Source organism: Candoia aspera, chromosome 10 (genome assembly GCF_035149785.1).
Source record: "Candoia aspera isolate rCanAsp1 chromosome 10, rCanAsp1.hap2, whole genome shotgun sequence".
Taxonomy (NCBI): domain Eukaryota; kingdom Metazoa; phylum Chordata; class Lepidosauria; order Squamata; family Boidae; genus Candoia; species Candoia aspera.
Window position 1 is genome coordinate 6,179,815 of NC_086162.1, and position 15,778 is coordinate 6,195,592.

Sequence of the window (15,778 nt, forward strand, 5' to 3'; positions counted from 1 at the left end):
ATTCCACTTAGAACTCTCAGAGAAGCCAGTTTCTTGATCCCAGGACAGCTTTAAAATTGTGGCTACACTTCCATCCTTTCCATTTTTGTCCTACCATTTTTTTAATTTTTTGCATTTGTAGGAATACACAATATCCATTTTCTTAATCCACTTATTACTAGTGGCATCTAAGCATCCAGGACAGTCAATGGGTTTTCCAAAACAAAATCATTGTAGGAAATAACTAAAGGGAATTTCATTACATGAAATAATGGGAATCACCATGGCAAAAGAGCGTGTTAGATGAACCTATACAATCCTTATCAGTGTTTGGAATAGGATTGTTTTATTCTAATTTGTGTAATCATAGATATTGACTGAGTGTTGCTACTGTAAGATCCATATTTTCTGATTACAACTTAAATACGCATCACCCCTGGCTTTGATGTTTATTATTTGTTCAATGGCCCCTGTTTTGTTTTGTTCTTTTTTGCTGCCTATTAGATTATTTTAGTCTGGGCTGTCTGTCTGATTCAATGTTTTCAGCTGTTTTTATATTTTCCCTAGTTTTGTACACCACCCAGAGTCCATTGGAGTTTGGGGGCCAATAAATTTAAATAATAATAACAATAACGATGATGATGGTAAATGCCATTTAAGCTTGTAGGAAGTGAATATAGTGACAAAATTCTGCAGGAGGGAGAAGAATGGGCAAGAGTGATATATTAAAAAAAGAGGCAAACTGAGGATTCATCACACATTTCCAGCACCACCTCACTCTAATCAAGTTCAGTGTTATCAGAGATGCTAAAGATCATGGGAAATCAAGAATGACTTTGGCCTGGACAAAGAGACAAAGCCATTTGTCATTCCAGGGTTTTATTAGAAGGGAGAGGATAACAGTCTCAGCTGCTGGGGTTATAATGAAAACCAGCAAATGGGGAGTTTGCCTAACCAAGGAAAAGCAAAGCCTCTGGAAGCATTTATTCATCAGTTTTAACACATTTTATTGAAAGGCATAAAAGCTTGTGCCTTTTAATAAAATGTGTTAGTCAGAAGAGGTGCTACCGGGCTCCTGGGTTTTTGCTATTCTTTGCTTGGTTAGTACAGCAGAGAGGGCTAAGCAAATGAGTCCTGCCAAGAGCAATCCCCTAGCTGTGCTCCTGTCCTGGTCCTCTGGCAGGTTTCTCTTGGCTCAGCTTCAGCTGGTGCCAGCAGAGGATTAAGCCCAGTTTGGCTACTTGAAGAAAGCACGGTAACTTCCATGGAAGAAATGGAGAACTGAAGACGGATCTAAGAGTGGGGCCAAAGACCACAGCAGAATGAAGAACCGGCAAACAGATCAGCTCTTTGTGATTCCTCTCTGGACAAGAAGAGGACTTAGGATCACCCACAAGTGCTCCAGACAGTTGCTCCTTGCAAGGAGACCATAAGACAGTGGTCTCCAGTGGGTTCAGAGCTCTGAGAGTTGAGGGAATGCCACCTCTGCCCAAACCACGCTTGGTGCCTTTATGGACACAGGCTTTCATATTTCTTTTTCTAATTACTTTTGGAAATTGCTTGCTAACTGCTTTTTAGCTGTTAGGAACTTTTGGAATGACACATTTTTATAGCACTGGGGGAGTTTCCTTCAATCTTCAGCCAAAGAAGTTTTAAATATAAGTTTAAGGGGTTAAAAGAAGTATTTTTTTTAAAAAAAAATAAAAGCAAAAAGGTGATTAGAATGTTGATTTTGGAAAGTTACAAATGGACTAAGGGTCCAGATGGATTTGAAATAAGATTTTGAAATTAATTATAAGAGTCCTTCCCATGGGAAAAAGCTTTTGTTTTGAATTTTTTTAAAAATAAAACATGATAGGATGGGACTTTGAAGGTTGGACACTAGAGGGAACCAGAAGGGACTAAAGATTACAATTAAAGGAGAACACTTACATTTGATTTACTAATACAGAATGGAGCAAAATACTTTAACACTGGATGTACTGAAGGATATTTGTGAACAACGGACCCAGAAGATAATATTAAGAGGGTCTGTCACTATAGATAGACTGTGTTTAAAAGATGTTATGGAAGAGGAACAAGTTTTACTGGACAAGACTAAGGCTGATCTGAAAGTGGATTTAAAACTGACAGGCTACAAGAATGACAGGGAAAAACATGCTATGCTGGATATACAAATGAAACTGGCTGATGTCTTAACAATTAAAAGGGTTATACGAATAACAAACCAAAGGGTGACCTGGATAACTTTCATGTATTGGATTTACAAAAGAGACTTGTTGAAGTTTTGAAGAATTTTGTGAGGAGGGACAAAGAAAAAATGAAAAGAAATCAAGTTCTAGGACAATATTTGAAGGGACTAAAGATCAAGATTGTTAAAAGTAAAGGGAAGGAATATAAAGTAGGTTTATTTGATCAATGTTAAAATAGATATGTTGTTATCTCTGGTAACCCTTAATGGATTTTTGCTGATCAGAACTGAAAACAAGGATTTAAGGATTTATTTATAGATAAGAGATGGGATATGGAAAGAAGAGATCATTTGTTGTATTTTAAGAAAAGGTGATAAGTTACTAAAATTGTTTATACTTGTTGTGATGAAGGAGGAACTCATTTCTTTATATATTTCTTTTCTTTTTCTTTACTGCATTCTTTTTCCTTGCTTTTCTATTTTTCTTTCTATTTTTTCTTTTCTGCACTTTCTAGTTTTTATGTTATTTTATTATTTTATTATTTTTTTATCTTTTTAATTGTAATGTTTAATAAAATTACTATAAAATATTTTTTAAAAAAGCGCAATAACAAAAAAGAGCTACAGACAGTAACAGCGACCTTGAATTGGTTGTCCTGTCTATCTCTTGGTGGTAAAGAGGGAAGGACATGGCAGGTTCAGAGACAACGTGCCAGGCAGCAAGGCAATGGGTGAACCTGTGCCACTGCCTCTTCTTCTTCACACACCTTCCACCTTAGGCAAAAGGATGGCTGTGGATGGTTTTCATCACTCACCTGCCTTCTTGGTCTGGGCAGCTGTGCTCATTTCTCACTTGCCTTCTCTCCGGATGGGATGGCAAGGAGGACTGGCTCCAGAGAAGCCACTCAGTGCAAAGGAGGAAGGGGGCCAAGCTGCCTGGGGAGATCAAAGCACAAGAAATATCGGTGCTTTGATTGGATTATGAGAGGTATGAGCTGATGCCAGAAGAGGGAGAAGCAGGTCTTTGGAAATCCCATGGCAAGTGTGAGAAGGGAAATTGACAGAGATTTGCTCCCCTTCAAAGTTCTTGAAAGGCAAATTGTTACACTCAGTATGTACAGTAAGTAAGTAAGTAAGTAGTTTCAATATCAGATCTGATTTCTGCCTATATTCTTCACATGTTGCCAGGTGTCACATCTTTTGCTGTGCTGGTTCCTTCTATTCATGTTCTATATTATAGGGAGAAAGATCAGAACGTTCTCAGCTTAATATCATAAATATTCTTCCAAGTTGTTCCAATAGTTTAATGTCTTTTCCAACTTCAGCAAAGTGTTCTAAAAACCAAATTCCAAGTCAACATGCATTGCTTACTTTGAGGCGACTTTAGAAACACTGACCTCTCTTCATGATTATGTGCTCCAGAGTTGTGGTCTTCCTCGTTTTAATTAGCCATCTTTAACCATCTGGCATATTTGCATTTATAAACTTGCAACAGCCTTCATTTGGATAATTTCTATGAATCCTATGTCAATATACAGCCTAGTTAGTCCTAATGCAGATCTGCTCAGACCAGTTGTAATTTACCCAAAAGCTCATTAAGTAACTAAAGAAGGCCCTTGACTTCCATCTACTTTGCTTCTAGCACAGATGGTCAGGCAGGAATGGACTCTGTTACAAGTTCTTGGATTTAGCAAATGGTTCATCAAACAAGATGGAAACATCTCTTGTGCTCTTCTGCATCAAAACAACATTCTAGTTTGGAGCATTTAGCATCCTTCTGCAGAATATGGCATGATGGAATCTTTACAGCAATAAAGCAGAACATCTGTTATTTTACAGATTAGATTGGTGATTTAAGGGGATAATTTGGGAGCACCACCCAACAGGGATACAGAGAGACTGAACACGATCACTTGGATTATTAGAGAAGAATAGGCAATTACTATTTATTTTTGAACGAGGGTTTTTGGTCATCCATAAAAAGAAATACTAGCATTTTAAGTTGAGCTCAGCTATGTAGATACTGGAATTTATCAGCTATAGCATGCAAAGGAAATTAAAAGAAGGTTGGACAAACATTAGGAAGAAACAATAAGGCATCAGCAAATGTTCAAACCAGGGGAACTTATCATCATGGCTTTTGACAAAGACTGAGACAGGACATATTTGATGCTACTTCTTCATGTTTCTTGGCTTTAATATATTTCAGCAAACATGCTTGAGGGGGAAAAAAAAACACATCCAGACTTAAAACAAGGATTGCCAGTTCTTCAAGACCCTAACTCCAGCTTGATATGAACTAGAATGAGTTTACAGGGGCAGTGAAGAATTTAAACGTGGTTGTGAAAATCTGTAGGTAGCTACTGTTTAAAGAATCAGAGGAGATGGGTTCCTCAGAGATGCTAAGATGAAGCGTGGACAGAGATTAAGGAAAGCAATAAAAGAGCAATGAAGTATGTTTGGGAAAAAGCTCAGAGAACCAGGGAGGTGGGGGCTGGCTGGTTACCAGGAGCTTAAAGAAATCATTCTGGCTCACCGAACCACAAGGAGCAAGTCTATTATTACAAATGAATCTGCCCTAAATGAAGCTTAAGTAAGTCTAATCAGCCAATCTCTGATCCATATCTTTTCCCCTTCCTTCTTTCTTCTCCTCATCTGAACCTGGATTTCAGTGGTGGTGAGAAGTTTATGGAGAATGTTCCTTCAGGCTTTATTCAACCCTGCCTCGTCACAGATGAATGAGTGGACTGTTTGCAGTAAATGGCACTTCGTGTCTTTTGTTTGAGCTGGGTTCCATTTAATATGTATTTGGAGAGAAAGTATGGATATGGTATTTAAAGGGAAAAAAATCAACGCATAATTATGGCATTTAGAAATGCAGAATAGCTGGGGTTCACTGATGGACCTTAGCCAAAATGTGGTTGGTCTGGTTTGTGAATCCAGATGCTGTACTTTATTAATCATGATTTATGGCTAACTCTTCTATGTGAACCCCAGCCGTTGTGGTTTCTTAAACACACACACACACAGAGTACACACAAATAATAACTTAATATAATATGTGATCTGAGTGAATGGATCATTGATAGATCTGAAGTTCCTGAACATGATACCACATTAATTGCATCTAGATATACCCAAATTCTAAAGGTTGCGTGGAAATGACCTGGTTATTTGGATCCCTAGCATTCATGCTAATGTTGCTGAGCCTGTCCTTGTGTCATAAAAAAGGGCCTCAAACCCTTATGCTCAGAGCAATTGTAGGAACCCTTAAAATAAGGAGTAACCATGGATCATCAAGCTCCTTTTAGCCATTCATTTACCTTATGAAGAAACAGATATTATTGCAAATGTGCAGGTATCACATTTCAAGATACCTAGCGATAGTGAAATATTCTGGTAGCACACCACGAAGAAGTTTGACCTATGAGTGGTCAAAGGGCTCAGAGTCTTTTCAGGAAGAAAAAAAACCAATCTCAAGCTGCTGCAGGCAACCAAGCTCTAGTGCCAATAAGCAAAATGTGATCCTTGTTCCCTTCACCAGGTGCAGCTGCTTATACGGTAAAGCAATGAAACAAATAAAGAACAAATAAATAAATAAACGTCCCATCCTATATTTGCTATCCCAACAGGAAACTCTGGTGGAACTTTCCTTACCTTTCAAAGCAACATTTGCATGATACTTAAAACTCTTTAATTATCTCTCATTAACCCAGGGCATCCACATTATCACTTGGATGCCCTGGGTTCTAACCAGTAAAATCAGCAGACTCTTTGTTCCAGAAGACAAGGATAATTAATTCCTGCCTTTGCAGGTAGAGATGTATTGCACTGGTGGGTTTTAATGTGCAGTTCCTGGTGGGATTTGAAAATTACAGTTGCCATGGCAACTTCAGGTGTGCTGACTAGGCTGAACTGCTTCTTTCATCTTATCTCTCTTCCCTCCATAGTTCTCCTCTTTCAATGAGAAAGGGATACTTTTAGTAAGACTTGCCTACTTGAGCTCTGCTTAGTCAAATGGTGCAAAGTTTGTCAGAAAGGCCTGGTGACAGTTGAGGAATAGCTGAAATCTATTCCATTTTGGAAGATTCCAGAGGAATTACTAGAACTCTTTGTGGGTTCATCCAAAGCTTTCTGCTGAGGATTGAACCACACTTAGCTTTAGATTTCACTTGAATGTCCAGTTTGGCCTAGTGGTTAAGGTGCTTGGCTAGAAACCAGGAGTCTGTGAGTTCTAGTCCCACCTTGGGCATGAAAGCCTGCTGGGTGCCCTTGGGCCAGTCACTCCCTCTCAGCCCAAGAGCCAATCAGGCGTGGTAGGAGAGTTCTAGTCCCGCCTTAGGCATGGAAGCCAGCTGGGTGACCTTGGGCCAGCCACTCTCTCTCAGCCCCAGAGCCAATCAGGTGTGGTAGGAGATTTCTAGTCCCGCCTTAGGCACGAAAGCCGGCTGGGTGACCTTGGGCCAATCACTCTCTCTCAGCCCAAGAGCCAATCAGGCGTGGTAGGAGAGTTCTAGTCCCGCCTTAGGCACGAAAGCCGGCTAGGCGACCTTGGGCCAGTCCCTCTCTCTCAGCCCAAGAGCCAATCAGGCGTGGTATGAGAGTTCTAGTCCTGCCTTAGGCACGAAAGCCGGGTGGGTGACCTTGGGCCAGTCCCTCTCTCTCAGCCCAGCCCACCTCACAGGGTTGTTGTTGTGGGGAAAATAGGAGGAAAATAGGTATGTTCGCCGCCTTGAGTTATTTATAAAAATAATAAAGGTGGGTTAGTAAAGAAATAGAATAAATAAAAATAAAATAATGTGTAGTTTTTTGGAAATCTGGGAGTTGTGGCAACAATTTTGAAAACATAGCTTTATCCCCACCTCCCCACCCCCTGTCAAATTTCAAACAAATGTTTCTGATGTTAAGTTTTGTTGTAACAATTGGAAATAGGATGCAAAGTCCAATGGATGGTCACATTACCCAATCAAATAACCTAATATACAGTAGGACCACTGAATATGTCAAAGCAAATGGAAAAATAACAGAAAGAGGAAAAACCAACTCATCCATCCACTCCAATACAGGCAAAAAGAAGAACAGTCTTGCCTGAGTTAAATGATAGTACTGGTAACATACAATGTGAATGCAACATTTTGGCTACTAGAATAGCCAGCCCTTCAGTTTTAAACCTTACATTATTGTAATACCCAGCCTGTTGCAGTACCGTTAAAAAAGTCTGTAGGACCATCTATAGGGCAGGGTGGGATAAAAGTTCAAATAAACAATGGAAAGTATATAGTTACAGTTTGTCTCCTGCACACCTTGACACAGAGGAATGGCTTTGTTCCAGTGGTAGTGACCCTGGGGGTGTCTTGAACACGTTGCAAAGCTGTGGCCAACAAGGCGGTAGCCGCTGTCACAACCGAACCAAATGGTGCTTCCTGGCTGCAGGCCGGTGTGGCTGAGGATAGAGCCATGGAGAGGTGCTGGAGGGAGGCTGCAATAAGGGGCTAGACAAGTGGGAGGAAAACATACATATGCATATACTCAGAAGTATTGAACATCATGCAAATACATGTGAAGAGGAATGGTGTTGGTTGTGCTCAAATCCACTCCTTGCGAAGCTTAGCCTTAGACCTTTGGCACAGCACCTCCATGCAACTGAGATTTAAGAGCATGCCTTTGGTAATAAACCAGAGCCAAAGACACAGCTCACATTCATACATTAAACCAGCTTTCCTCATCTTGCTGATATGTGGACTACAGCTCTCAGAATTTCCCAGCTAGCATGGATGCTGATGAGGGTTCTGATAGCTGAAGTTCATAATTGTATGGGCCATGGAAGGCATTAATAATAATAATAATAATAATTTCATATAGAGTAATTAGAGCCCAGTGTCTAAGAATGTTCTTTAAGGCCTTCTTCAGACATCTGCAGGGACCGGTGGCATACACTGCAATTGACAGTGTCACTGTTCAGAGACACTGTGGCTTCTGCACAGAGTTCCCAAAAAACTGGCTTCTCTAATTCACCTTGAATTCACCTTCCACTGGTTTGTTATCCTTACTTCTATGTTTCCAAACCATGCTGGGTGTTCTCCCAGCAGCTGATTTATGTTATAAACCCAACCTGTCTTTTTCATCTTTTGTTACTTACCAAAACAGCCTCCTTCAACTTGGTGCTCTCCGGATGGGTTGGATTACAGTTCCCAGAATTCTCTGCTACCATGGCTGTTGGTTAGCTGGGAATTATTGTAGTTGTGGTGCCAGCACATTTGGAGGGCACCAGATTGTAGGAAGCTGCCTTAAAACATGGTATAAATTAATAGTGCTAAATAAAAGCATTCGTACAACCAGGGTTGACTTCTTAATGATATTTTGACTGTGGGTCTCTGAGCCTTGTCCAACAGGATTTTTTTTTACTCCTCCTCCCTTTTCAATCTAGGTAGCTTACACACACATGCACACACACACATCCCTTTTCAGTCCACTAAAGCTATGTAATGAAAGTCACCATATCAGTCACAAATGTAGCAAACATTACTGGCACCAATGTGATTTGGAGATATATGGCCATGTCAATATTGCAGGCCATAGGAGGTATGCTGACTATGTTGAACCAAGTCAGACTTTTTATCAATAGTTGTGAAAAGAGAGTGGAGTGAAAATTGGGGGGGGGGGACAACTTATAATGGCATTTTGATGGGAGCTCTGGAGAAAACAAAATGGAGGTTAACTAGCAAAGGGTGCTTAGAACTGTGAATTTTGCCCCCGACATCTCTCCTCTACTTAAACATTACCCAAATGTCCCGTTTTCTACAAAACCATCTTTTGCCCCCTTACAAGATTCACTGCTTTGATCTCACTTCCTTCCAAGCAGTACACCTCAGCAGCTGTTCTGATGATCTTTCAATCACGTCCCCAAAGAAGGTTCTTTAGAATTATTCACCCTTAACAGCACTTTGCTCTACTTGGCTGATCTCATAAAGCAGATTAGATCTCCTCAGTACATGGATGGAAAAAAAACACCAGGAAATTCCAGGTCTAGGGGCTAAATTGAAAAGTTTAAAAAACACTCTAGAAGAAGGAGATGTCACATCACTTCCATACTGCTCCCAAAAAACCACCATAGTTGAGCTTGATTTAAAAGAACTTCAACTTAAATGAGGCAGAGCCAGAGTGAACTCTTCTGTTCTTTATTCAGAAAAAAGTAGTTTTTGAAAGTTGTGGTGAGCAAGCCTAAATTTTTAATTTAGGGAGAAAAAATAACCAGAATAGTGGAAAACATTTCTTAAGATGCTGAAATACTCTCCTCGATTCACTTGAACTCCTCGTACAGGTTAGAAGAACTTGTGGCCCCCAACATGGGTCTTTGGGGCTTAGGAACATCCTTAGGAATGTCAAATTCACCCTCCTGGTTTGACCCAAAGAAGGGACAGCAAGGAGATTCTCAGATTCCCCTGACCCAAATTTTCTGGGTTAGAGTCTGTCTGTCTGTCTGTCTGTCTATCAATCAAATTTATCACCGCCCATCTCCCAAAAGGGACTCTGGGCAGTTTACAATAAAACATAAATAAAAATATAAAACTGTAAAACACTATAATTTGTTGTTTATTCATTTAGTCGCTTCCGACTCTTCGTGACTTCATGGACCAGCCCATGCCAGAGCTTCCTGTCGGTCGTCAACACCCCCAGCTCCCCCAGGGACGAGTCCGTCCCCTCTAGAATATCATCCATCCACCTTGCCCTTGGTCGGCCCCTCTTCCTTTTGCCCTCCACTCTCCCTAGCATCAGCATCTTCTCCAGGGTGTCCTGTCTTCTCATGATGTGGCCAGAGTATTTCAGTTTTGCCTTTAATATCATTCCCTCAAGTGAGCAGTCTGGCTTTATTTCCTGGAGGATGGACTGGTTTGATCTTCTTGCAGTCCAAGGCACTCTCAGAATTTTCCTCCAACACCACAGTTCAAAAGCATCTATCTTCCTTCTCTCAGCCTTCCTTATGGTCCAGCTCTCGCAGCCATATGTTACTAAAAACACTATAATACATAATACAATAAATATAATAAAAACCTCGATGGCTGGAAGTTCTTGATGATTTGCAGGCAGAGCTGGATCCTTCTAAGAAACTAACCATCCCCAGGAATGGCTACTCTCTCTCCCGCCCCAGGCATAATTATAGAATCAGGTCTTAGCTGTTTCCTAAAGTCCAGGAGGGAGGGAGCCAATTCACTTCCGGGGGAAGGATATTCCAAAGGGCAGGGGCTACTGCAGAGAAGGTTCGCCTCCTGGACCCCGCCAGATGGAATTGCAGATGCAGACGTGGTCCGTAGCATGCCCTCTCTGCACGACTGGGTGGGACAGGTTGATGTGATGGGGAGGAGACGGTCCCTTAGGTAACCTGGACCCATGCCATGTAGGGCTTTAAAGGTGATAACCAACACCTTTAATTAATCTAAGAATTTAAAGAATCAGATTTGTTATACTTTGCTCAGCATCAAAGGCTAGAAATAGGCAATTTGAAGCACTCTAGATATTGCAGAACTACAAATCCCAGAATCCCTCACTATAAGTAACACTTCTTAGCAATGCTGATAGTTGCAGTACAGCAACTTCTGGGGTACCTGTCATCTAGCTTTGTTGTGAGCCAAAACTAATACATCATTTTTCCCTTACATTGTTCTATTTAAAAGAAAAATAAATCTGTAAACTCCCTGATTCTTTCTCTATCCTTCTGAATCCTTCGGCATTCTGACCCTTCAGAATGCAAATAATTTGGGACTCTAAAATGCAAACTGGAATTATAAAGAAAGCCACAATAATCTCAGTGGAATAAAACTGCTCTTGTTCATTCAGCCAAAAAAAGAAAAAAAAAATCAAAACATAATTTCTTCTAATTAAATATTAATCCATTCATTTACAGAATAACACCATTAATGTATTTATGACACATTTAGACATGTCCCTGTCTCAAGCTTGATTGCTTTTCATTAAGTAATTAAAAATTACTTTATTCCAAGAATGGCTTGTTTAATTTTAAGGGACTCTTTGCCAAACCTTTCATAATTGCTTTTATTAAAGGTAGAATAATTAAAGTTCATATGAAATCAGGACCAGTATAAAACATCCATAGTGAAAATGTTAATGGTGAAATGATTACTGTTTCTCTTCTGGGAAATTCAAAGAACTATTGCAGGTTCTTCTTCCACAATATGAAGGTAACAAAAGCAAAAGAAATGGAAAATAGATTCAGACACTATTCTATGCCTGATAATGAAATTTTCAGTAGCAGGCCCTTCTCTCAGTATGCTCTGAGGCCAGGTGTGGCCCCAACTTTATGTGCTTCTCAAAAATGATCAAGACAGTCCTCTTTCAGAGGACATTGGGGCAGGAAAATCCTAACTTTTATTAACAGTACTTATGAGGTCTATTGATTATGATTGCTTTGTTGCATTTAAAAAAAATATTAAAATTTTCAATGTAGTAGAATACATAAAACAGAAAGAAAAGAAATAATTAAAAAAAACACATATGTTTATGCCTTCCACCCTTTTTTCTATCGAGTAATTATCATCTAAATCATTTCCCCAACCTCTTTGTCCCTTTTTAATCCCCAAATCATCAACTCAATTTTTTCTTCTTTCAGCAAAAAATCATATGGGTTTTCCAGTCAATCCAAAAAGTCTTGATGATTGTTTTACTGCAGTTTTATGGATTACAGTTTAGTTATTGGAAGCCACCTAGAGTCACACAAATATGCAGGATCCATAGGGGTGTAAACAAACAAACAAATGTAATTATCATGGTTTAAAATGTATTTTAGGGGGTTTCTTGTGGCAATAGTTGGGAAACAAATAAGGGTAATAAAGAGCGAACCTCTATTTTTCTCCTTTCCTTCACCCCATGCCTCCACTTTAGTTTTATGTAGATGTAGAGCAATGTTTCTCAATTTTAGCAACTCTAAGATCTGTGGACTTCAACTCCCAGAATTCAAATGACAACAGGAAACATATATTATTTGCTACAACTGATGTGTGGACATCAGTTGTATATTTTTAATCTAAATATATAACTTGAACCCATATGTCAAATTTGAGAAGAAAATATACTCATATTATGAATTGCCACTAATCTATACATCAGCCTTCCCCAACTGCCATTTCTTCTTCTTCTTCCTCTTCTTCCTCTTCTTCCTCTTCTTGTTGTTGTTGTTGTTGTTGTTATTATTATTATTATTATTATTATTATTTCACAGTTATGTCATCTCCATGTGTTCATGAAATAATGGTACCCAGTTATAATCCAAAATTGTATTTTAGCTGGATCAAAATAATTCCTCACCACAATGGCAATGTCTCCCAGCAAAGCACTTGTCTAGAATTTAGCTATGCAACCAATGATTATTCCTGAATAACAATAACCTGGATTTAGTCATATTGAAATAAGCTGCCTTATTTCTCATGCAGTGATTCTTACTTTAGGAGAGGATGGTCCAACGTATGAAAAGTTTTATGGTGAGCTGAAAAGCTGGATCGTGGTATGTATATAATTAAATAGTTGCAAACCAAGATTAGTTGATCTGCAATAAATAATGGCTTTTGGTTTTATGCACACAATATTACTTCTAGATTAGCATGGTGTATTCTTTCTCAATACAACTATAATTAATAATAAAAACCCTTCACTAAATTAATTACTAAAAAAACTGCAAGCTATAACCCTGAGCATGATTCAATTTACAGCACAATTTGGTTCATGTTTATTCAGAAGCAAATTGCATTAATCCAAGACTTCAGACTCAGTGACCGAAAGGATGGGTGGGAGGAAGAAATTAATTAAACAACAAAAGCAAAGCAAACAAATAAAAAAAACCCAAAAGAGGCTGGGTAATTTTTCTATGGGAAAAATATTGAGTTCTATTCCTAGTGTTAGAATACCAGAAAATAAAAGATAAGGCAAGAAGGAGCATTTTCTTATCAGCTTACCACTACTTTTCGCAACAATGATCAAAGTTCTTTTGTGCTTCCTACTCACCAGAATATCGGATCCGGAAACCCTTCCTGCTGTAGGCGTGGTCAGAGGACCAGTGGAGATAGGCTCTGTTTCCTGAAGTGGTCACCATCAGTGGTGCAGAGTAATTTCCACTTAGAGATAGTAACAGTGGACTTTGACCTGAAGGCCCTTTAGAAACATCAGATAAGCAGAGCATGATTCCATGAAATGCCTTTACTGGATTGGGCCAAAGCTTTTAAGGCTCAGCATCCTCTTGAAATTGTGGCCAGACAGTTCCTTCAGAATACAGATGTATGCTCTGGGCACCCCACAGCCTCCCACATTTGGGGGGGTCACAAACCTCCATGACAATGAGCACTCTCCCAGCTCTGTCCAAGCCTGCTTGGTTAATGAATCTCCGATGTGACTGTGCAGGAGAGAATGGGGTTTGATTTTTGCTCCCTGACTTCTTAATTTATTCAGACCCTAGTAAACGTGCAAATCTATTTATTTCTTCTTAGTTGTTTATTTCCTGTCCTTATACCTCATATTTTTTGGGGGAACTCAGAGGCATCAGCGGGATCTCCTCTTATTTTATCTCTGCAGCAACAAGCCTGTGAGAAACGCTGGGATAAGAAAGAGTAACTTAAGATAATTAAATTAATTGTAAGTAATATTTATATTTATTTGCATGTTCACCCTATTGTGAATTCTTTTTACTTGGTTTCATGCCATTTTGGAGTATGGCTTCTGACATGCCATTCAAAGCGTCATTTTGCACTTGACCCAGTGGAATTTGTACAACCTTGCCTGGTGTAGACTTTTCCAATTCACTACCAGTTTTGCTAGGTGACAATCCCCATGAATCCCAGAGACCACTCTGGTTGGGGTAAAGCTTGTTCTAGCTAAATATAACCGTGTGTGTGTAGTTGGGGAAGGTTATTTAGAAGGCCAGATAGCATCGATGATTGCAACAGCCTTCTTTTCTTGCAAGCTTCCGTACTCTGGGATTTAGGAATGCTGAACTCAGATGTTTCTTTCAGCTGTCATAGTTGTAACAGTAACTGACAGACCAATCCTTCCTAATCAATCTTCATAATTATGAATACATTCATCTGGTGAATGGTGATAGAAGCTAAAGAAGGGCTCAGCAAGAGACCAAGATTTGAAAGATAATCACTTGGGGAGAAGCTGGAAAGAAGGTCACTGAAGATGAAAATGCACTTTTCTCCAACATGAAGGGGAAAAAATATAGGAAGCAGAAGGATGAAGGAAGAATGGGGCATTCTGGAAGAGGGCACAATTGTCTGTAAAACTGAAGAATGGCACCTCAGACTTCAGTTTCTGTGGATTGCCCTTGTTCTTCGCTAGGAACAGATATCCCAGCTCCTGGCAGTGAATCTCCAAAGTTAAATATGCATAATGTGAAATAATATGTTCTTTTCTGCTGTTGATCACTTTAATTGGGTAATCATGCCTTTCAGCAGCATGGAATCAGAAAAAAAGTTCCATTTACTCTTCGCAATGCATTTTATAATTCAATAAGCTTATAATGCCTTTTCCTCTCCCCAGGGGCATCTTTGGCAATTGATGTCCTACCATGGTTATGAAGGAATAGCCTTAGTATTATGCTACCAATCGTATCATTCATGATTAATAATATTGGTGGTGGTCACCTCATACTACTTTCTCTGTCCCATTGGGCAGAATTCTGGTAGCTACTGCAACCTGTACTCCTGCCCTGTTCCCTTTCCACCACCCTCCATCCTTAAAGGAATGTGTGTAGCTTACACAGTCTTCCTTCTGGTAATCTGAGGAGCTCTGCCCCCCCCCCCGCCCAAATCTCATCTCCCAAACCATCAAATCTATGTGACTCACCATCAAATATCCCAAACTCATCATACTTCTTCTCGCTCAAGAAATATTCCACAGTGAAGGTGATGTTGTACTCTGGCTCCACTGCTATCATCCAAGAGCACGTTTGGAAGTGAGGGTAGCTGCCTGTGAAGGTTGGGCTTAGGATCACTCCTGTGGAGTCACGGAGGACTTCATTCATTGGACAGTGAACTGGTCGACACACACAGAAAAGCAAGGCATGGAGAGTCACTCTGTGTCACTGTGAAAGAGAACTAGTCATAGGGTTGTCAACTGGGCTCAGAAGCCTGCTAGTATGGATAGAGGAAGCTTGATTAACTCATCTAGCAGGTCTCCAGTGAGTAGATACATTTCTCAGCACTGGAGATGGCTGGGGAATTCTGGGAGTTAGTCCACAGATTGGTGAAGGTTGGTGAAGGTTGCCTGCTCTGGCTTGCAGAAGTTCACTGGGGCTCTAGGAGAAGTCTTTCCTATCACTTACTTGACTATTTAACTGGGGGAAACTGTTCTGTTGCATCTTCCCCTAGTTAGCAATAGACTTTGCTTCCATGAATGTATCTTAGGACCTTTTAAAGCACTGCATACATGGGACTCACAGGTCCTCTTTTATGCCTGAACTAGGTTTGTGAGTGTGAGATGGATTGCCACATTGCTTCTGAAAAGAAAATATCATTTGCACAGGAATCAACGATGTATTGCACTTCAAGAAACTGTTCTGTGGTGGCAACCATGCCATGTTTACCTTAGGCTCCCTTCCCAGAA

General features: G+C 39.9%; 1 protein-coding gene across 2 annotated transcripts in view; it reads right to left on the minus strand.

Annotated features, from left to right (window-relative positions):
• Positions 1-15,778, minus strand: part of CSMD2 (CUB and Sushi multiple domains 2) — a 643,348-nt gene that overhangs the window by 61,697 nt on the left and 565,873 nt on the right. For both annotated transcript variants that reach the window (XM_063311620.1, XM_063311621.1), the window contains 3 exons: positions 15,020-15,208; positions 13,184-13,330; positions 7,474-7,662 (listed from right to left, as the gene is read on the minus strand). In XM_063311620.1, the coding sequence (XP_063167690.1) occupies positions 7,474-7,662; positions 13,184-13,330; positions 15,020-15,208 (525 nt within the window). The remainder of the gene's footprint in view (positions 1-7,473; positions 7,663-13,183; positions 13,331-15,019; positions 15,209-15,778) is intronic.